The sequence below is a fragment of the Meles meles genome, chromosome 1, assembly GCF_922984935.1.
Source record: "Meles meles chromosome 1, mMelMel3.1 paternal haplotype, whole genome shotgun sequence".
NCBI lineage: Eukaryota > Metazoa > Chordata > Mammalia > Carnivora > Mustelidae > Meles > Meles meles.
The window spans coordinates 86,269,130-86,292,806 of NC_060066.1; the positions used below are offsets into that span (position 1 = coordinate 86,269,130).

Genomic DNA, 23,677 nt, shown 5'->3' on the forward strand with positions numbered 1-23,677 from the left:
TTCCAGATACTTTATCATTCTGGACACAATGCCCCTTTCTTCTTCTGAAGCAGAGTCCACTCTTTGCTATGAACACAACCACTGCAGTGCACACCAGGATCTCCCAGCGAAACCCAGAGACTCGTGGCACATGTGGCAACTGTTCGTATATCACCAACCCAGCAGTCCACAGCAGCTCCAGGACAGCCCACAGCAGCTCCAGAACTGTGTGTGGAGACATTTGGATGGCCACCAGCTGGCTCCAAAGAGCTTTGTGGCTTTGTCTCCGATCACCAGTGAGTGTCCTATGGGCCAGTAGTAACTGCTTGGAACCCCTGGGAGGGTTCTGTCTCCAAAGCAAACTAGTGCCTGGCAACAGGAGCTGAGGGTAGTTGGGGTGGGGGAGGGGTACTTGAATTCTAGCCATTGCTAGTCTTACATGCCCAGAGTTATGCATAACACTTATTTTATGCCTCCAATAATTCTACATTGCAGGGGCAAATTTTGCCAGCATTTTATTCATAGAATGTTTAGAAAATGACTGGGGAAATATTTGATTTCCAAGTAAGAATGGCTTTCCCAAGCATAAAAGCAAAGGAGAAAGTCATAAAGTAAATGACTGACAGCTCTGACTTAATGAAATTATTATAGAGGAGTATTTAATGATAAGGAAAACTGTCCATGACATATTTTATCTTTTATTATAATCTTCTCATTTATTATTATTTATCAAAAAAATAAAAGACCAGCATGAATGTTATAATTTTCAATACGGTAAAAATTTGTATCTGAAATATATACATATGAGAAATATGCTAAATACTAAAAGAATTATGAGTGATTTTTATTTTCTTCATACTTTTCTGAATTTTCCAAATTTTCTATATTAAGCAGAACTCTAAAACAAATTTAACCCACCCAACACTGAATGCATTTCATTCTCGAATTCATTTATGAGTTCATATATTCCTACAGGTATTCTAGAATTAGTGGTTGAATTCTACTTAACTCAGTGGCATACCAAAGATAAAATGAAAATTTGTGATGATCCAGGGGAAAATTGAGACAAAAATAGTCGGAAATTGAAAGTTCTTCCAGACTTTGAAGAACTATGATATAGGTGAATCTAATTTGATTCTCTCAGAGAAAGATAGAAGTACACATAAAAAAATTTTTAAAGAAAAATCTTCTTAGTTTCCCAGGTAAGTCACTATATTCATCTGCTCCTACCTAATTTGAAAACTCACCCTTCCAGGTCCAGCCCATTACACTGGAAAACTACCTCCATTACACATTCCCACCCATCTATACTCGGCACCAGTGATGGCTAATCCTGGTCCCAAAATCTGGCATGTGATTCAGAAGTTTTAAGTAGATTATCTAAATAGCCAAAGCTAGGAGTGGAGACTTTCAGGGAAGGGGTTATTTCTAAGAACAGATGATGATTCTGAGCGTGGTAAATAGAACTATTTGGAGAGTATGGTGGGTTATGGGTATAGAATGGAGCTTTACAGAAGACTTGGTAGTTGTGTAAGAAGTCTTCCAACCAGGAAGCTTTCCAGAATGTGAAGGCTCTTTGTCCCAGGATCCAAAAGCATTCTAAGGAATACATCTTTGGATAAGCATCTCTTTCAGTCTCTTTACGTCTTCCAGGTTGCTAAAGGTAAAAATAAATTCCCTCTAATGTAAGTGTGAAACTCAGTTTTGGTTCAAAAATGAACCACTAAAAATAAGCCTTTTAAAGATAGCTTATATTGTATGCATAAAATGTCCAAAACTATGGAATAAATAAGTAATTGAGACAGCTATTAAGTCTATTTTTTTAATTTAAAATTTAGGTAGCTAAAATACAGTGCAATATTGGTTCTGGAGAAGTCAGTGACTCATCACTTACATACAACACCCAGTGCTCATCATAACAAATGTCCTCCTTAACACCCATCACCCATCTAGCCCATCCCCCACCCACCTCCCTCCATCAACCCCATTTTTTCTCTATTGTTAAAAGTCTCTTATGGCTTGTTTCCCTCTCTCCTTTTTTTCTTTCTCCCTTCCCTCTTGTTCATCTGTTTTCTTTCTTAAATTCTACATATGAGTGAGATAATTTGGCAGTTGTCTTTCTTGACTGACTTATTTCACTTAACATAATACACTCTAGCTCCATCCATGTCATTGCAAATGGTAAGATTTCATTCTTTTTTGATGGCTGGGTAATATTCTGTGTGTGTGTGTGTGTGTGTGTGTGTGTGTGTGTGTGTGTATGCTGCTTCTCTTTTATCCATTCATCAGTTGATGGGCAATTAGGCTCTCTCCATAGTTTGGCTATTGTTGATAATGCTGCTATAAACATCAAGGTACATGTACCCCTTCAAATCTGTATTTGTATATCTTTTGGGTAAATACCTAGTAGTGCAATTCCTGGATCATAGGGTACTTCTATTTTTTAGCTTTTTAAGAAACCTCCATACTATTCTCCAGAGTAGCTGCACCAGTTTGTGTTCCCACCAACAATCCAAGAGGATTCCCCTTTCTCCATATCCTTACCAACACCTGGGGTTTTATTTGTGGTGTTAATTTTAGTCATTCTGACAGGTGTGAGATGCTACCTCATCATGGTTCTGATTTGTATTTTCCTGATGATGAGTGATGTTGAGCACCTTTTCATGTGTTTGTAAGTCATTTGGATGTCTTCTTTGCAAAAATGTCTATTTATGAAAAAAATGTCTATTTATGTCTTCTGCGCATTTCTTAACTGGATTATTTGTTTTTTGGATGTTGAGTTTGATAACTTCTTGGTAGATTTTGAATAGTAACCCTTTATCAGATATGTCATTTGTAAATATCTTCTCCCATTCTGTAAATTGCCTTTTAGTTTTGCTGACTATTTCCTTCACTGTGCAGAAGCTTATCTTGATGAAGTCCCAATAGTTTATTTTTGCTTTTATTTTCCTTGTCTCCAGAGATGTATCTAGTAAAAAGTTCATAGCCATGGTCAATGTCAAAGATGTTTCTACCTGTGTTTTTCTCTGAAATGTTGATGCCTTCCTGTCTCACATTTAGTTCTTTTATCCATTTTGAATTTATTTTTGTGTGATGTAAGAAAGTTGTCCAATTTCATTGTTCTCCATGTTGCTATCTGGTTTTCTTAACACCATTTGTTAAAAAGACTGTCTTCTTTCCATCGGATATCCTTTCCTACAAACTAATCCAACGATTAGTTGACCATATAGTTATGGGTCCATTTCTCCATTCTCTATTCTGTTCCATTGATCTATGTATCTGTTTTTGTTATAGTACCATACTGTCTTGATGACTACAGGTTTGTAATATAGCTTAAAATCCAGAATCATGACCCCTCCAGTTTCTTCTTTTTTAGAATCGCTTTTTCTATTTCGGGCCTTCTGTGATTCCATATAAATTTGAGGATTGTTTGTTCTAGCTCTGTGAAAAATGCTGGTGATATTTTGATAGGGATTGCATTAAATGTATAAATTGCCTTGGGTCATGTAGACATTTTGGTCATGTTTGTTCTTCTAATCCATGAGCATGAAATGCTTTTCCATTTCTTTGTTTCTTCTTCAATTTCTTTCATGAGTAGATTCCATAGTTTTCAGAGTATAGATCTTTTTACTTCTTTAGTTATATTTATTTCTAGGTATCTTATTGTTTTGTGGTGCTATTGCAAATGGGATCAATTTTTTTATTTCTTTTTCTGCTGCTTCATTATTGGTTAAAGAATATCCTACCAAAGAATAAATGGGTTAACTGGGAAATTAAAGAAGATTTTAAAAATACATGAAGCAAATGAAAATGAAAGTGTGACATCCCAAAATCCTTGGGATGCCGCAAAAGCAGTCCTAAGAGGGAAGTGTATTGCAGTGTATACATACCTCAAGAAGCATGAAAAGTTTCAAATAAGCAACTTAACTTTACACAAAAAGGAGTTAGAAAAGGAACAGCAAATAAAATCTAAAGCCAGCAATAGAAGGGAAATAATAAAGATTAAAGTAGAAATAAATGATATGGAAACAAACAACAACAACAAAAAAAAACAACGGTAGAATGGAGGGGTGTCTGGGCGGCTCACTCACTTAAACATCTGCCTTCAGCTCAGGTCACAATCTCAGGGTCCTGGAATCAAGCCCACTTTTCCCTCTCCCTCTGCCTGCTACTCCCCCCTGCTATGTTTACTCTCTCTCCCTCCCTCCCTCTCTCTCTCTGTGAAATAAATAAAATCTTAAAAAAAACAGTAGAATGGATTAATTAAACTAAGAGTTAGTTCTTGGAAAGAATTAATAAATTGATAAGCCCCTAGCCAGACTTATCAACAAGAAAAGAGAAAGGACCCAAATACATAAAACCATGAATGATAGAGGAGAGAGCACAACCAACACCACGGAAATACAAACAATTATAAGAGAATACTATGAAAAATTATATGCCAACAAACCGGGCAACCTAGAAGAAATGGACAAAGTCCTAGAAACTTAACAAACTACTGAAACTGAAATGGGAAGAAAGAGAAAATTTGAATAGACCCAGAAGCAGCAAAGACATTGAATCAATAATCAAAAATCTCACAACAAACAAAAGTCCTAGGCCGACTGGCTTCCCAGAGAAATTCTACCAGACATTTAAAGAAGACTTAAAACCTATTCTTCTCAAACTGTTCCCAAAAAACAGAAATGTAAGGAAATCTTCCAAACTCATTCTATGAAGCCAGCATTTCCTTGATTCCAAAACCAGACAAAGACCCACTAAAAAGAATTACAGGCCAATATTACTGATGAACATGGATTCAAAAATTCTCAATAAAATACTAGCAAGTCAAATTCAACAGTACATTAAAAGAATTATTTGTCATGATCCGGTGAGATTTATTCCTGGACTGCAGGGGTGGTTCAATACTCCCAAATCATCAATGTGATATACCGTATTAATAAAAGAAAGGTAAGAACCCTATAATCCTCTCAATAAATGCAGAAAAGGCATTTGACAAAATACTGTATCCTTTCCTGACAAAAACCCTCAACAAGATAGGGTTAGATGGAATGTACTTCATTCAACATCATAAAGGCCACATACAAAAGATCCATAGTTAATATCATCCTCAATGGAGAAAAATTGAGAGCCTTTCCTCTGTGATTAGGAACAAGACAGGGATGTCCACTCTTACTATTTAACACAGTACTGGAAGTCTTAACCTCAGCAGTGAGACAACAAAAAGAAAGAAAAGGCATCCAAGTTGGCAAGGAAGAAGTAAAAATTTACTCTACGCAAACAACATGATACTCTATGTAGAAAACCCTAAAGACTGTGCCAAAAATTGCTAGAACTCATACATCAGTTCAGCAAAGTCACAGGATATAAAATCAATGTGCAGAAATCTGTTGCATTTCTATACACCTAGATCAAATATTTAATGAATTGGGTAAGCAAGTCTTTGTTCTTAATTGCATAATAAAAAAAAAAAAGTTCACCTTCTAAAAATGACCTGCATTTTTAAGTCGTCTGACTTTGTTCATTACCACTCTAGGTAATTACAATATTTTGTTTTCTACCCGTCTTTTAGTACTTTTAACTTACCATATTCTCCCATCCTCTCATCCTCTCCAATCTTCTCTTTAATCTTCTGCATCTTCCAACCTAGCTCTCTCACTCTTATATTCAATTTTTTTTAAGATTTTATTTATTTATTTGACAGAGAACACAAATAGGCAGAGAGAGGCAGGCAGAGAGAGAGAGGAGGAAGCAGGCTCCCTGTTGAGCAGAAAGCCCGATGCGGGGCTCAATCCCAGAACACTGGGACCATGACCTGAGCCAAAGGCAGAGGCCTTAACCCACTGAGCCACCCAGGTACCCCGCTTATATTCAATTTATAATGTCTTAATGCATAGCAGGGAATATATTAATGTTTGTTCTATTTAATTAAATTTAAATCCATTCCATCCATTTTACTTCACTATCCAGCATTTGAGAAGTTCTGGGCACTGTTTCTACAGTCAGTTCTTGCTTTTCTTGCAAGTAGTACAGAACTGTAAAAGTGGCCATTCATGGATAAGGAAGATGTGGTACATATACACAATGGAGTATTATGCCTCCATCAGAAAGGATGAATACCCAACTTTTGTAGCAACATGGACGGGGCTGGAAGAGATTATGCTGAGCGAAATAAGTCAAGCAGAGCGAGTCAAGTATCATATGGTCTCACTTATTTGTGGAGCATAACAAATAACATGGAGGACATGGGGAGATGGAGAGGAGAGGGAGTTGAGGGAAACTGGAAGGGGAGATGAACCATGAGAGACTATGGACTCTGAAAAACAACCAGAGGGTTTTGAAGGGGCGGGGGGTGGGAGGTTGAGGAACCAGGTGGTGGAGAATAGGGAGGGCACGTACTGCATGGAGCACTGGGTGTGATGCCAAAACAATGAACACCGTTATGCTGTAAATAAACAAATTTTTTTTTAAAAAGTGGCCATTCATGCTGAAGCCACAAAAATATTTTTTTATTAACATATGATGTATTTTTAGCCCCAAGGTACAGGTCTGTGAATCGCCAGGTTTACACACTTCACAGCACTCACCATAGCACATACCTTCCCCAGTGTCCATAATCCAACCCCCCTCTCCCTACTCCCCAACCCCCAAGCAACCCTCAGTTTTGATATTAAGAGTCTCTTATGGTTTACCTCCCTCCCAATCCCATCTTGTTTCATTTATTCCTTTCCTACCCCCCAAGCCCCGCACGTTGCCTCTCAACTTCCTCATATCAGGGAGATCATATGCTATCTTAAAAATCAATGAGAAAAATTGTGTTTGTTCTGTGACTTTATCTATGTTTTTCAAAAGATTAAAAACTTTCTTGCTTTGTTATAAATATGTAGGGAAATTATCAAGAAATAGTAAAACTAATATTTATTACAGAATAATTTAACACATTAAAAATATTCCTATTTCTTTGTCAAAAAAAAAGAGCTATTGTAGGTAATCTGGAAAGTGCTTGCCTTGTCATTAAACTTACATGATGTTAGCATATTTTTTTATGCTGTGGCAAATGGCCATATTCCTTTCTTCATTCGTATTAGCTTCCCATATTTTTTTCCTTTTCACTTTCAACATCATAAAATATCTATGAGAGTTCCTTTAATGTGAAATGTTTACAGCATCTTTTCTTGTGGGACATTTTCCCCTTTTCATCACAGCCACTTTTCTCATTTATGTCTACAAGTTTGTCTTCATTATGTTCCTCTGGCTGCATATCCAGAGTTGAATGGTGGCAGTGTCAACATTCCAGTTGTCAGCTAGTTCATCTATAACTCTATTTTTACATTTGATTTAAATTTCACCTCTACATTATCATTTTCCATTCTTCTGCTGCACTCTAATCTTTGTTGGTGTTAGGGTCCGTGATCAAAGAAATGAGACTGATGCAAAGCGAAGGTCAAGCAAAGCTTTATCTCATGCCAAGCATTGAAAATCAAACCAACCAGTAGGGCTGTCTCTTACAAAGAGGCAACGACTACCAGGACACTGACCCTGATGACTCCCCTAGCCAACGGTGGCGCTGCTACCCCGATGACTCCCCTACCTGGTGAAGGCCGCTCCCCGACAACGCTGCTCACTATGCTCCCAATGACCACAACAAACCTGAGGACTACTGCTTCCCAGCCTCACAGACTAACTTTTATAGAGGTGGGGTTGAGCCCGGCCCACACACAGGTGGCCAATGAGATTGCAATACACAGGGAAAACTGCACAGTCATGCTAGGTTGGCAATACAGTTGACCAATTGAATTTCAATTTACCATAGTAAATATATGCACGCCCCACTGATTGGATGTCTCCATCTGGCCTGGCCCGCCCCTATATCTGGGGTTTGCAAGTAAGTTCCTCTGGGAGTAGTGGGGTCAATCTAAGTTTACAACCAAAGGGCTCCCTCTGGCTAACCAGGCCCCTACAGTTAGCCCATCCCCTCCTACCATTTTCATTTTTGTAAAATGCCACATACAGGGAAACAAGAGGGCAACATAGCTACATTCCTTGCTGTCTATGTGTGAGTTGAAAATCAGATGCACAGTGACCAGTCACCCACTGACAGACTTTAAAAGTGATCCGAAGGGGCACGTGTACCCGAATGTTTATAGCAGCAATGTCTACAATAGCCAGACTATGGAAAGAACCTAGATGTCCATCAACAGATGAATGGATCAAGAAGAGGTGGTATATATACACAATGGAATACTATGCAGCCATCAAAAGAAATGAAATCTTGCCATTTGCGACGACGTGGATGGAACTAGAGCGTATCATGCTTAGTGAAATAAGTCAATCGGAGAAAGACAACTCTCATATGATCTCCCTGATATGAGGACATGGAGAAGCAACATGGGGGGGTAGGGGGATAGGAGAAGAATAAATGAAACAAGATGGGATTGGGAGGGAGACAAACCATAAATGACTCTTAATCTCACAAAACAAACTGGGGGTTGCTGGGGGGAGGTGGGATTGGGAGAGGGGGAGCGGGCTATGGACATTGGGGAGGGGAGGCGAACCATAAGAGACTATGGATTCTGAAAAACAACCTGAGGGTTTTGAAGGGTCAGGGGTGGGAGGTTGGGGGAACAGGTGGTGGGTGATGGGGAGGGCACGTTTTGCATGGAGCACTGGGTGTTGTGCAAAAAGAATGAATACTGTTACGCTGAAAAAAAAAAAGTCACAATTGTTGATGCCCATCTGTTATTTACATAATGATTTGGAAATGAAAGATCTAATGCTGGACACTAAAATTTGAACTGCACTTGTTGGAGGACTAACATTATTTAACTAAACTGTGATAACTGAAATTTGTGTATACTGGAACCTCACAAACTAAGGATACCTGTACTTTCTCTTAGTAGGTCTAAGAATATTATATAGAAGATTTTACTAATGCCACAAAGTTGATCCTGGTCTCTACTCTGTTGTTCCTGAGTAAATACCACCAACAATTGTTATTAGACAATCTCAGTATAAAAGTTCTACAAATGAGATGTGGTATTATGAAAGAGTAAAATGGACATGCACCAGATACTGTAATCCTGCCAGTGACACAAAACATTTCAAATATTTATATTTTATTAGAAAATGTAGATTTTTCAATCATCACCTTTCCTGTTAGATCCATCTCTGGGCAGTTCTAAGTATATGTTCATATGAAAGTAACTAAAATTTGAAGGATTACCATATGATTTTCCAGTTTTCCATCCTTCATTCAGAGAACATTTCTGCTTGTGTTGCTTTCAAACTATTATTTAGTTACCATTTTGTATTTAATGAGCTTCTCACAGCAAGACATCAAATATCTTTATAGATCAACCTCCCTCTTGAAATTCTCTCTAGAAATTATCTTGCTCTAATTAATTTTCCTAGTATTAAATTTTAGGGACTTCCTTTGTGTTGAGATGTACCTCCTTTGGTACTACAACTCTCTTCTAACCAAAACAGTTTTACTTCAATCCAAGTAAGGATATTCTTCAGTTTGACTGATGACTGTGCTCTTCCTTTGGCCTCAGCTGTAACATGTCTTCTTCTCCCCGTGTGCCCTTTATTGAAGATGGTTATTATTCTTACATCCTCTATAGTAAGTCTAGAACAAAAACAAAGAATTTAAATGCTATCTCTTTTAAACCCAGTTACACCAATTCTTTAAAAAAAAAAAAAAAACTCTAACATTTCAGGTTGTAGTAGGGGTCTAAGAAACAATTTTTGATCAAATCCAAAAACAGTGAAAAGGAGGGAAACACTTTAGCATAACTTTGTAAACATTACACAAAGACTTTAGTGATTGTAAAATTTGCCTTCAAATTTAACAAGCATTTATTTGGTGAATTTGGGTATATGACAAGTATTTAAGGAGAAATCAAAATAGTCTTAGCCGGTGATGAATATCAAATAGATACATTCTTTGTCTCTCTTCAGAAATTCCCTAACCTAATGCCAAACTTATTTTCCTAACAAGATAATATTCAGGTCTTCTTTGATTTTTTTTTTTTGCGAAGTATTTTTAAATAAATGGATGAGGTTTTGTTGACTGTTTCCTTTGCTGTGAAGAAGCTTTTGATCTTGATGAAGTCCCAAAAGTTCATTTTTGCTTTTGTTTCCTTTGCCTTTGGAGACATATCTTGAAAGAAGTTGCTGTGGCTGATACCAAAGAGGTTACTGCCTATGTTCTCCTCTAGGATTCTGATGAATTCTGTCTCACTTTGAGGTCTTTTATCCATTTCAAGTTTATCTTTGTGTACGGTGTAAGAGAATGGTCAAGTTTCATTCTTCTACACATCGCTGTCCAGTTTTCCAGCACCATTTATTGAAGAGACTGTCTTTTTCCATTGTATATTTTTTCCTGTTTTGTCGAAGATTATTTGACCATAGAGTTGAGGGTCCATATCTGGGCTCTCCACTCTGTTACACTGGTCTATTTGTCTGTTTTATACCAGTACCACGCTGTCTTGGTGATCACAGCTTTGTAGTAAAGCTTGAAATTGGGTAACGTGATGCCACCAGTTTTGTTTTTGTTTTTCAACATTTCCTTAGCAATTCGGGGTCTCTTCTGATTCCATACAAATTTTAGGATTATTTGCTCCAGCTCTTTGAAAAATACTGGTGGAATTTTGATCAGAATGGCATTAAAAGGGAGAAGATATTTGCAAATGAGGGAGAAGATATTTGCAAATGACAGTACAGACAAAAGGTTGATATCCAGGATCTATAAAGAACTCCTCAAACTCAACACACACAAAACAGATAATCATATCAAAAAAAATGGGCAGAAGATATGAACAGACACTTCTCCAATGAAGACATACAAGTGGCTATCAGACACATGAAAAAATGTTCATCATCACTAGCCATCAGGGAGATTCAAATTAAAACCACATTGAGATACCACCTGACACCAGTTAGAATGGCCAAAATTAGCAAGACAGGAAACAACATGTGTTGGAGAGGATGTGGAGAAAGGGGAACCCTCTTACACTGTTAGTGGGAATGCAAGTTGGTGCAGCCACTCTGGAGAACAGTGTGGAGATTCCTGAAGAAATTAAGAATAGAGCTTCCCTATGACCCTGCAATTGCACTGCTGGGTATTTACCCCAAAGATACAGATGTAGTGAAAAGAAGAGCCATCTGTACCCCAATGTTTATTGCAGCAATGGCCACGGTCACCAAATTGTGGAAAGAACCAAGATGCCCTTCAACGGATGAATGGATAAGGAAGATGTGGTCCCTATACACAATGGAGTATTATGCCTCCATCAGAAAGGACGAATACCCAACTTTTGTAGCAACATGGATGGGACTGGAAGAGATTATGCTGAGCGAAATAAGTCAAGCAGAGAGAGTCAAGTATCATATGGTTTCACTTATTTGTGGAACATAACAAATAACAGGGAGGACATGGGGAGATGGAGAGGAGAGGGAGTTGAGGGAAACTGGAAGGGGAGATGAACCATGAGAGACTATGGACTCTGAAAAACAACCAGAAGGTTTTGAAGGGGCAGGGGGTGGGAGGTTGAGGAACCAGGTGGTGGAGAATAGGGAGGCCACGTACTGCATGGAGCACTGGGTGTGGTGCAAAAACAATGAATACTGTTACGCTGAAAATTTAAAAAAATCAAAATAAAAAAATAAATGGATGAGGTAAGTGTAGTACCTAAAGGCTGCCACACTGAGGCATGGGATGCCCTAGTCTTCCTCTTAAGGAAAGATAGTAGCCTAGAAATTAAACTCATAAAGCCCTGATGGAACTTGATGAGTAGGCATCTCCTTTCCTGTGTGTTTAGGTGGTATAAATCGATTGCTAAAAAGAGTCCCACACATTAGAAGGAAAGCACACCCGCTACTTTATGGTTATCATATGTTAGAATAATAGTCCCATAGTCATCTTTTTTCTAGAAACGTTTCCTAAACTACAAAAGAGAAATGATCTGTCCTATTACTTAAAGCCATTCAAGCAATGAGAACTCTCAATTGTCCTATTCAGGATTGAACAGTCATTACATTGTGATTATTCTCCCTTTGTCTGACCAGATGGGGAATGGCTACAATTCTTAGAGAGTTATAAAAATCACAAATAAAGCATATGCAATACAATGACACCCTGTTTGTCAGAGAAAGAACATGTTCTGGCAAGTCCTGGAAATTAAATCCACTCCAGAATAGTATACTAGAAAACAATTTTCTAATTTAATACGTAATTTGACTATAAAAAGCTTTAAAATGAGTCTATGTTAATGACCACAAAACAAATAAAACAAAATTTGACAAAATTATAAGAAAAAAATAACAAATCTAAAATTATGTTTTTTTAACACAATTCTCAGTGATTAAGAAAACGGGCAAATATTTATCAAGAATATGGTTGATATAAGAAATAGACAAACTTAGTCTAGTAAACACAGTTAGAATCCATAGCCAATAATTAGAGAATGCATATTCTTTTCAAGACCAATTGAAACATTTACAAAATTGACTATATACTAGACCACAAAGCAAGTTCAAGAAATACTAAAGAGCCTATATCATATAGACCAAATTTTCTGACTGTAATGCAGTTGTTAGAAAGTATTTATGAAAATGTGACTTAAAGAAAATTCACATTTTAAAATTAAAAATATAACATGTTTAAAGAAATGAAGGAAAATGTTCAATATTTACAATGAAGTGGAAATAAAACTATTGTATATCAAAACATATGGAATGTAGCTAAGGTAGTACTGAAGAAGAATTTGTAGTTTCAAATAAATATATTGCAAAAGAATAAGACCTCCAAATTAATGAGCTAAGCTTTCAACTCAAATTAGAACAGGAAAAAGAGAATTAGCAAAAACAACACAGGCAGAAACCAACAAAACAGAAAAGATATAATCTTTCCTATTATATCTTCATTTTATATTTAATTTCTGCTCTAGGCCTAGACGGTTTGCTCCCCAAATAATGAGTAATATAACCTTGATACCAAAACCAGACAAAGACAAAATAAGAAAGGAAATTACAGGTCTATCTCAGGAATATAGATGTAAATATTAACGACCTGAATCCAGCTAATATAACAAGAATACATATCATAACCAAAGGAGCTTATTCAAGGAATACAAGGATGATTTAACAATAGAAAATTACAAATTAAAATTGACTATAACAAATATATGATTGTGTTAATGTGTGAAGAAAGATTACATGCTAAAACTCAACATCCATTAATGACAAAAATAACCTAGCATAATAAAAGACATCTTGAGTATGTTCAACCTTAATTTTTTAAAATGTGAAAGGAGACTGATCAGAAATAGCCAAGGCAATTTTGAAGTAGAACAACATGAAGAGGCACATCCTACCAAACTGAACAGATGCTATATAAACCATAGGGTGGTTTTTGTAAATGGACATAAACCAGGGTGCATTAGACCAATTCCATACACACAAGAAAACTTGACATTGTACAAAGGTGGCGTGTGAACTCACTGGAGAGATAAACCATCCAAATGAGTACAGTGGCATAGTTAGTTTTCCATAGCAGAAAAATAAATAAATCCCAACCTCACATCATGTAAAAAAAAATATTACTATATCAGGATCTCATTTGCATGAAATTTCAAAGCATACACAATATTATATATTGTTCCTGAGTCCATGTACATATAAGAAAACATAAAATCATGCATGGGAATGAAAGATGATGCAAAAGTTAGGGTAGTGATTACCTTGGTAGAGAAGAGGAAAACAGATCAGGGTGTACTAAAAAAGGGAGCTTTGTTTTATCTGTAATGTCTCAATTTCTCTGTAAAAGATTTAATAAATATGGCAAGAGGTAGTTGGTGGGCACATAGATGTAATATTGTCTGCTCTTCTATTTGCTTCAAATATATTGTGATTTTTTAAAAGGAAGTTAGTAATATTCTTTTAAATACAAAAGCATGGTGGTCACTTGCATTGGAGGAGGAACAGGCAGGATAAGATGAGAAAGTTTCCCAGCAGATCTCTAGCATAGTCTGGTGCTTAAGTGCTAACATGATCCATGCTTGGAAAAGGTGAGACTTCCCAAGTTTGGACTGAAATAAATGAGCTGTGGTTAGGTAAGAGGGAGGAAGAGAAATTACCATGACTTTTCCCTGCCCTTTCTTGCCCTGTTGCCTCAGCTCTGTTTCCTTCCATCTCCTCTTTCTCCCTCACTAGCATGGCACAGAAAGCCACATCTGCCTAACTTTATGGAAGAAATGTAGCTAACCATATAACTCTGTCTTTCCCATCCCCAGCAGACTTCCTCCAGGCATTGGGGAACCTCCATTAATTAGAGGAAATCAAAACTCTACAATATGTACACTCACATACCAGGAATTTTCCTCTCATTTGGGGCATTAGAAATTCAATAGTATGAAAATTCCAAAGAAGCTATGTGGCCAAAAAATTATTATTGAGCCTTGAAGTAAGAGAGAATTGTATTAACATTTATTAACTTATGCTAATCTCCTAGATATTTAAATTAGATTCAGTAAAGTTGTATTTAACTCTTATATTCTTGAGCATTTCCCTATATTTTCATTATTTCTAATATAATGATAGTTTCTAACATATTATTGGATTGCTCTCTGTGAACAGCATTCTCATCATGTAAATGCCAATGCTGTTTATCATGGGTTCAGAGATCCTACTTAACTATATGTAAAAGAAGATTGAAGTTTTAAGTATTAAATTTTCCAAAGCAATATATATGTGATTTAAGAATTTTCTTTATTTTGAATAAAGAAAATTTCTTTATTTTTTTTAATATAGTAAAAATTCAGACAATCCAAAGGGATATAAAGGTATTATACTAAAGGTAACACTCTTTCCTGTACATTGTCCCATGAGTTCCTTCCCCAGAGGCAGCCATTTTCAATTTCCTATTTCTCTAAGATACCTTATCTGTGGACAAATAGGCATCAAAATAATTGTTTTAATAGTCCATTCCATAGGAATCGTATTTCAAAATGTCTGTATTCTTAACACATTCAGTGCTTCTCTGTTTGAGGCCAAATGTGTAGTGCAGAAATCTTCAGGCTTAGGGTCAGACATAATATAAGTAAAACCCAATCACTAGAGCAAGATTTTGAAGCCAGCCATGATAAAAGTGAGAGAGATGTTATAATGTTTATTAAGCCCTTTATAAAAAAAATCAGGAGAGAACAGTATCAATGCAGTAAGTTCCAAGATTTGAGTCTGGTACCAGTTAGACATAAACAATTAAGTGGCATCTATAACTACCTTGCGTTATCCTATAAGGATACCAAACTATATGGGTAATTATTTTGTCTAAAATTGAATGTAATCTTTAAAAAAACTGATTATACTGAAGTGTATCTAAATAATTTCTTTCTTAAGCAGTCTAATATTTAGCCAGTTCTGAAATACTGTCAGAGGCTACCCAATTAGTCTGTTTTTCTACCTCTGCTAAAATGTATACCTAACAAAAAGTTTGCAATAAAAATCCCAAGAACGAATGTATGATGTGGGTGGAGGGTGGGTTAAATAGGTGATGGGGATTAAGGAATACACTTGCTATGATGAGCACCAGGTATTGTATGGAAGTGTTGAATCACTAACATTACACTGTATGTTAGTTAATTGGAATTTAAATAAAAACTTTAAAATAATCTTAAAAATTTTTATTTTAAAAAAGTATGTGATGTCAAAGAGTATTATTCATATTAGCTTGTTACTCTTCAACACAATATATTTGGTATTTCCCATGGATGGAAAGGGTTTTCATGTATTTTTTTCTAAACCTATATTTGGGATCCATTTGTAAGAAAAATGTCACCTTTGTCTTTTAGGCTCTACTAACATATAGGAGTGACCCAACCATGAGAAAAATGTTGAGTCATCTGTATTTCTATATCATGCCTGTGTTTAACGTTGATGGATACCATTTTAGCTGGACCACTGTAAGTCACTTTGCCTATCCAATTGAAAAGAGAGACTAAATAAATAGAAAACAGCCATAGAACAGGAAGGAAACCTGGTGGGCAGAAAGCCTAGTGATTCCAGAACCTCAAAAGAGACCTCCACTCCCTATCCCATCATAGCAGCAAACTTGTGTTTATATGTTTGGCTTTGCTTGAGATTCCATATAAGTCAAGATTTCTCCTTCCAAAGAAATTGTGAAAAGTCACTAGTCTAGCCCAACTTACTCAATTTTGCCCAAGAAGAAATAAGGCCAAGAGAAGCTAAGAGAGTAAGTGTATGGCAGAAATTAGAGCATGACCTTGGGTCTCTGCTCCTTATCCATTTCTCTTTCTACTCCTTAGATTTGTCTGTTCATGGAGGAACTCTCTCTGTAGTGCTGTGATTCATTCAGCAGTTGTGCTATTAAAATGCATGTGAATAACTTTTGAATATTTTTTCTACACCTATTTTCTCAATTACACTTAGGATCGATTTTGGAGAAAAACAAGGTCAAGGAACTCAAGGTTTCGCTGCCGTGGAGTTGATGCCAATCGTAACTGGAAAGTGAAATGGTGTGGTAAGTTGGAAACTAACTGGAATTTGGATCCAGAAGTTTCCACAGCTTTCACTCTCAAAAATGATGAGCCCATTAGGACTCCAGTATAAGACTTATGTTTTCCTGTGTGTGGAAACTTAACAGAGAAAAACAGATATGTACATTGTAGCTATAATTTGTAAAAGAAAATGAAAGGAATTTTTATTTTTTTTAATATTTTTATTTATTTGACAGAGAGAAATCACAACTAGGCAGAGAGGCAGGCAGAGAGAGAGGAGGAAGCAGGCTTCCCGCTGAGCAGAGAGCCCGACGCGGGGCTCGATCCCAGGACCCTGGGATCATGACCTGAGCCGAAGGCAGAGGCTTTAACCCACTGAGCCACCCAGGCGCCCCGAAAGGAATTTTTAATATGGAAATATCAAAGATTTACATCTGTCAACCCAATCTTGAAAATTGAAAATTTAAACAGATGTAAAAGCAGAAAACTAAGGAATATTCGACATTCAGAAACTAAAACAGAATTGTGGTTTGAGGTATAAATCTGGTTAAATATTTTCATCCTTTCGTTGAGAAAGTGAACATAATTCTGATCCTGTTTTCATCTGTCTATGACAATCAAAAGTACTAAATCCTTGTCTATAATCTATCTATCTAAGGTCTCATGCATTAACTGACCACTTACATGGCAAGTATATTTCTGCTACATTGCATCCATCTAACGATTAATACCTTTCAAGTGAAGAGAGGATTTTTTTTTTGAGAGGATGTCATTTTAAGAAGCTCTTTTCAAAATAAAGAAGCAGCTAGGTACTAGAGAAGGGAAGGTGGAGAGAAGGGAGAAAATTAGCCATAGCTAGTATACAGGGGGCAAAACTTAATCTCTACCCACCTTGGTTTTTCAGCTAAAGCTCTTAAAAAGGCAGATTGGCAAGAGAAAAAGAGTTTATTAACATGTGCAGCACATGTCACATGGGAGAAACCTCGTGAAAAGTAACTCAGAGTGGCAACTTAGAACTCTGGTTTATATCGCATCTTCAAGGAAATTGTAGAGAAATGACAGGACAAAGGAAAGTAGTTTTGGGATAAAATAACTAAAATAAATATATGAGGGGCAACTAATGGAGGCAGGTTTGTTTGCAGATTCCTGGGGTGCTGTCTCTAGGATAATAAAGTCTGTCTCCAGTAAAAGAATTTATATCCTCTCTTTAGGCAGAAAAGGGAAAGGTAGAGAGAGGTTTTTCTACATTTGCTGCTGCTTAATTGCCTTCAGCACAAAATAATTTTCACATCTAAGAGGCATATTTTGGGGTGACATATTCTGGTGTCCTTCACTAGTATACTTGGCAATAGAAGGGAGGGTACAAAAGGTATTATCAAAAGGCAGTTGTAAGGAGCTCCCCTTTCAGAGTCCTTTCTTAGCTCCCTCCAAATATAAACCATTGTGTAATAGAAGGTCTTCTGTCCATCCCTTAGAAACGAGGCCTATTCCCAAATCACTCATCCTATGATGCATTAGACACCACTCCCATCCTACCCACATCAGACAGAGCAGCTGGGCATGGATTTAGACTCCCTCCACACATCCTCTCCAGGCAACCTCCCTTAATCAGTTAGAATTCACAAATAAGAATATGTGTCTAGAATATAACAGATATGGTTTGATTCTACCATTATTAGCTCGGTGATTTGGGTTTATTTTTCCCCATCAATTTATAAAAATAACACCTATCTCATAGCATTCTTTTTTTTTTAATTTATTTATTTTTTCAGCGTAACAGTATTCATTGTTTTTGCACAACACCCAGTGCTCCATGCAAAACGTGCCCTCCCTATTACCCACCACCTGTTCCCCCAACCTCCCACCCCTGACCCTTCAAAACCCTCAGGTTGTTTTTCAGAGTCCATAGTCTCTTATGGTTCGCCTCCCCTTCCAATTTTTTTTTTATAAACATATAATGTATTTTTATCCTCAAGGGTACAGGTCTGCGAATTGCCAGGTTTACACACTTCACAGCACTCACGATAGCACATACCCTCCCCAATGTCCATAACCCCCTCCCCCTCTCCCAACCCCACCTCCCCCCAGCAACCCCCAGTTTGTTTTGTGAGATTAAGAGTCATTTATGGTTTGTCTTCCTCCCAATCCCATCTTGTTTCATTTATTCTTCTCCTATGCCCCTAACCCCCCATGTTGCTTCTCCATGTCCTCATATCAGGGAGATCATATGACAGTTGTCTTTCTCCGATTGACTTATTTCACTAAGCATGATACCCTCTAGTTCCATCCACGTCGTCGCAAATGGCAAGATTTCATTTCTTTTGATGGCTGCATAGTATTCCATTGTGTATATATACCACCTCTTCTTTATCCATTCATCTGTGGATGGATATCTAGGTTCTTTCCATAGTTTGGCAATTGTAGACATTGCTGCTATAAACATTCGAGTACACGTGCCCCTTCGGATCACTATGTTTGTATCTTTAGGGTAAATACCCAGTAGTGCAATTGCTGGGTCATAGGGTAGTTCTATTTTCAACATTTTGAGGAACCTCCATGCTGTTTTCCAGAGTGGTTGCACCAGCTTGCATTCCCACCAACAGTGGAGGAGGGTTCCCCTTTCTCCACATCCTCGCCAACATCTGTCATTTCCTGACTTGTTAATTTTAGCCATTCTGACTGGTGTGAGGTGATATCTCATTGTGGTTTTGATTTGTATTTCCCTGATGCCGAGTGACCTGGAGCACTTTTTCATGTGTCTGTTGGCCATCTGGATGTCTTCTTTGCAGAAATGTCTGTTCATGTCCTCTGCCCATTTCTTGATTGGATTGTTTGTTCTTTGGGTGTTGAGTTTGCTGAGTTCCTTATAGATTTTGGATACTAGCCCTTTATCTGATATGTCATTTGCAAATATCTTCTCCCATTCTGTCAGTTATCTTTTGGTTTTGGTTTTGCTGTGCAAAAGCTTTTGATCTTGATGAAATCCCAATAGTTCATTTTTGCCCTTGCTTCCCTTGCCTTTGCCGTTGTTCCTAGGAAGATGTTGCTGCAGCTGAGGTCGAAGAGGTTGCTGCCTGCATTCTCCTCAAGGATTTTGATGGATTCCTTTCTCACATTGAGGTCCTTCATCCATTTTGAGTCTATTTTCGTGTGTGGTGTAAGGAAGTGGTCCAATTTCATTTTTCTGCATGTGGCTGTCCAATTTTCCCAGCACCATTTATTGAAGAGAATGTCCAATGGAAAAAAGACAGTCTCATAGCATTCTTAAGGGAATTAAAGGAATTTACATATGTTTAATGCCTAATTCAGTCCTAGTTCCAAACAGAGATCTAAATGTCAGTGATCTCTCCCTTCTCCCCCAAGCTGCAGAACAGTCAATTGATCTCTGAGCCTCAGGTCCACTGTTACAGTACTTCTTTCCTTCAGGAGAGTGTTGTGATGATAAATAAGCCTTAAGGTAAACTTAAAAGGGTTTGCATTTGTGAGAGAAGAAAAGCATCACATAGATACTATAAATTGCTGTTAATGATGGCTGTTTATATTTTAAAATTTTTTCTTCAGGGCACCTGGGTAACTCAGTTGGTTAAGCATCTGACTTGATTTCACTTCAGGTCATGATTTGAGGGTCATGAGATCAAGCCCGGTATTGGGCTCTACATTCAGCAGGAAGTCTGCCTAAGATTGCCTCTCCCTCTCCCTCTGTGCCTCCCACCCTCTTGCTTTCCATCGTTCTTTTTCCTTACCTGGCTTGTTTCCTTCATACATTGTTCATTGTTTTCTTAGTTTCATCTGCAGTCCTCACTAGAATTCCTTTAATCCTTTAATCCTTCGGATTTCTGAATCATTCAGATTCTTCCTGTGAGTCTGTACTCAAGATGTACAAGGAGATTATGTCAAATGTCAGTGGCAAAATGACCTTGGTAGACTGTTGTAAGTGATGTGGAAATGCAGGCAGCCTGGCTGGGCTCATCTCTACCCACAAGGTGTCCCGAGGGGATGCAGATGATCTGACAGGTAGGCAGATGTGGACTTCCTCCCCCACAGCATCATCTCCCCACAGCTATTGGCTTGGTCCAGGGGACAGTGAACCTCACTGAGGGAACCACTCTGAGGTCAAGGGCCCAGAAATAATTGTAGTCTCTAAGTGAGGCTCCAAATAAACAACCATAGTATAAATGACACAGAAATGCCCAGGAATGCCCAGGACCATTGAAAACACTATAGAATCAACATTGAACTGACAAAAACAGGTATTTCTTTCTCTTAAATGAGTCTCAAACTCAAAGAGTAGAACATGAAACTCTTTTTTATCATGAAAAATCCGTGGATTCCCACATAACAGTGTTATACTTCAGTGCACTTAATGTGGAGTAGACAGACAGCCTAGAACATAGTTCCTAGCTCCCCCTAGGGGTCTTCAGGCCATGAAATGAATATCATTGCTCAAAAGTGGATCCAACAGGGAGTAAACAAGTCAGAGTAGTAGTGGGAACCAAGAATAAATATACTAATTATATTCATTAATTTGCCATAGTTAATTAAGTACATACTCTCTGCTAGGCACTGTGGGTTGTTGTTACTTTTTTTGTTTGTTTGTTTGTTTCCTTCTTCTATGTACTCTTTTTGGAGAACGTCATGAGTGCTGCTTCTTCCAAACTGGAACAAATCCAGGAGAGAGGCAAAGAGTTTGGATGATATCCATGTTTAAATTTTAATCCTTAAGTAACTTAAGTGTTGCCTAAAAATAAGTTATTATTAGGACAACCTACAGAATGGAAGAATTTGCAAATGACATGTCTAATAAGAGGCTTTTATTTAGAATATTAAAATAACTCTTACAACTCAACAATAAAAAACAACTCAATTTAAAATGGGCAAATGATTCAAACAGACACTTCTTTAAAGATTTACAAATGGGAATAAGCACATTGAAAAAAAAATGCTCGACATCATTAGCCATTAGGGAAATGCACTTCAAGATACCACATCACACCCACTAAGATGGCTATAATAAAAAAGACAGACAATAACAAGTGTTGGTAAAGGTGTGGAGAAGCTGGAACTCTCATACTTGCTGGTGGACATGTAAAATGATGTGGTCATTTTGGAAAACTGTTTAATGGTCACTCAAAACGTTAAACATAGAGTTACCATATGACCTAGCAATTTTACTCCTACATATATATCTAAGAAAAATGAAAACATTTGTCCATACAATGCATGTACACAAATGTTCATAGCAGCGTTATTTATAATAGCCAAAAATTGGAAATTGTTCAAATGTCTGTCAACCAAGGAATAGATAAGCATGGTATATCCAAATAATGGAATAGTATTTTGCCATAAAAAGAATACATACTGATACAACATAGATGCAACATAGATGAAACATTATCCTAAGTGAAATAAGCCAGTCATAAAATAATATTGTAGATTCCATTTATATGAAATGTCCAGAATAGGCAAATCCATAGGGACAGATAATAGATCAGTGGTTGCTCAGGGCCAGGGAGGGGTGGGGGGGAATGTGACTGAGGAAGGGGTTTCTCTTTGGGATGATAATGTTGTTGGGATTAGATTGTAGTGATGATTGTGAATATACTAAAATTCATCTAATTGTACACGTCAAAAAAGCTAATTTTATTACCATTTAAGAGCATGTTGGGCATTTAATGAAATATAACTCTTCTTTTTTAGAATACTCCATTATCTAATATTATAAATTAGGTATAGTGTGGAGAAAACCATTTTTTAGCAGTGTAATCACAAATGCCTCTCTACAGATACCCTTCTCCTACCAACACCCCCTCACCCTATCAAAAAAAGGGGGGGCCTGTTTTGATTTGGCAAATGTTTCAATAAGTCACCTGAAATGAAAGGGGAGCTACTATGTACTGATTGTTTGCAGCCAATACCTGTGAAAGAGCAATGGATGGTCACTGGCCTGCTTGTTAAGAGGGTGAGTTCTAGCTGAAAGTCTTTTGCTTTAAACCTGAACTGAATTGCTATAAAAACATATAGAGAAAAAAGGAGAATTTCAGACCAATATCACTGATGAATATGGATGCAAAGATTCTCAAGAAGATCCTAGCAAACAGGATCCAGCAGCACATTCAAAAGATTATCCACCATGACCAGGTGGGATTCATCCCTGGGTTGCAAGGTTGGTTCAACATTCGCAAATCAATCAATGTGATAGAACAAATCAATAAGAGAAGAGAGAAGAACCACATGGTCCTCTCAATTGATGCAGAAAAAGCATTGGACAAAATCCAGCATCCGTTCCTGATGAAAACGCTTCAAAGTATAGGGATAGAGGGAACATTCCTGAACTTCATAAAATCTATCTATGAAAGCCCACAGCAAATATCATCCTCAATGGGAAAAAGCTTGCAGCCTTCCCGTTGAGATCAGGAACACGACAAGGATGCCCACTCTCACCACTCTTGTTCAACATAGTATTAGAAGTTCTAGCAACGGCAATCAGACAACAAAGAGAAATCAAAGGTTTCCAAATTGGCAAGGAAGAAGTCAAACTCTCTCTCTTCGCAGATGACATGATTCTTTATATGGAAAACCCCAAAGACTCCACCCCCAAACTACTAGAACTCATACAGCAATTCAGTAACGTGGCAGGATACAAAGTCAATGTACAGAAATCAGTGGCTTTCTTATACACTAACAATGAAAATACAGAAGGGGAAATTAGAGAATCGATTCCATTTACTATAGCACCAAGAACCATAAAATACCTGGGAATAAACCTAACCAAAGAGGTAAAGGACCTGTACTCGAGGAACTACAGAACACTCATGAAAGAAATTGAAGAAGACACAAAGAGATGGAAGACTGTTCCATGCTCTTGGAATGGAAGAATAAACATTGTTAAAATGTCTATACTGCCTAGAGCAATCTATACTTTTAATGCCATTCCGATCAAAATTCCACTGGTATTTTTCAAAGAGCTGGAGCAAATAATCCTAAAATTTGTATGGAATCAGAAGAGACCCCGAATTGCTAAGGAAATGTTGAAAAACAAAAACAAAACTGGCGGCATCACGTTACCCGATTTCAAGCTTTACTACAAAGCTGTGATCACCAAGACAGCGTGTACTGGCATAAAAACAGACACATAGACCAGTGGAACAGAGTGGAGAGCCCAGATATGGACCCTCAACTCT

General features: G+C 37.4%; 1 protein-coding gene across 1 annotated transcript in view; it reads left to right on the forward strand.

Annotated features, from left to right (window-relative positions):
- CPA6 (carboxypeptidase A6) overlaps positions 1-23,677 on the forward strand; it is a 366,147-nt gene that overhangs the window by 293,110 nt on the left and 49,360 nt on the right. Inside the window, exons 7-8 of the mRNA XM_046016779.1 lie at positions 15,831-15,941; positions 16,429-16,519. Coding sequence (XP_045872735.1) covers positions 15,831-15,941; positions 16,429-16,519 — 202 coding nt within the window. The remainder of the gene's footprint in view (positions 1-15,830; positions 15,942-16,428; positions 16,520-23,677) is intronic.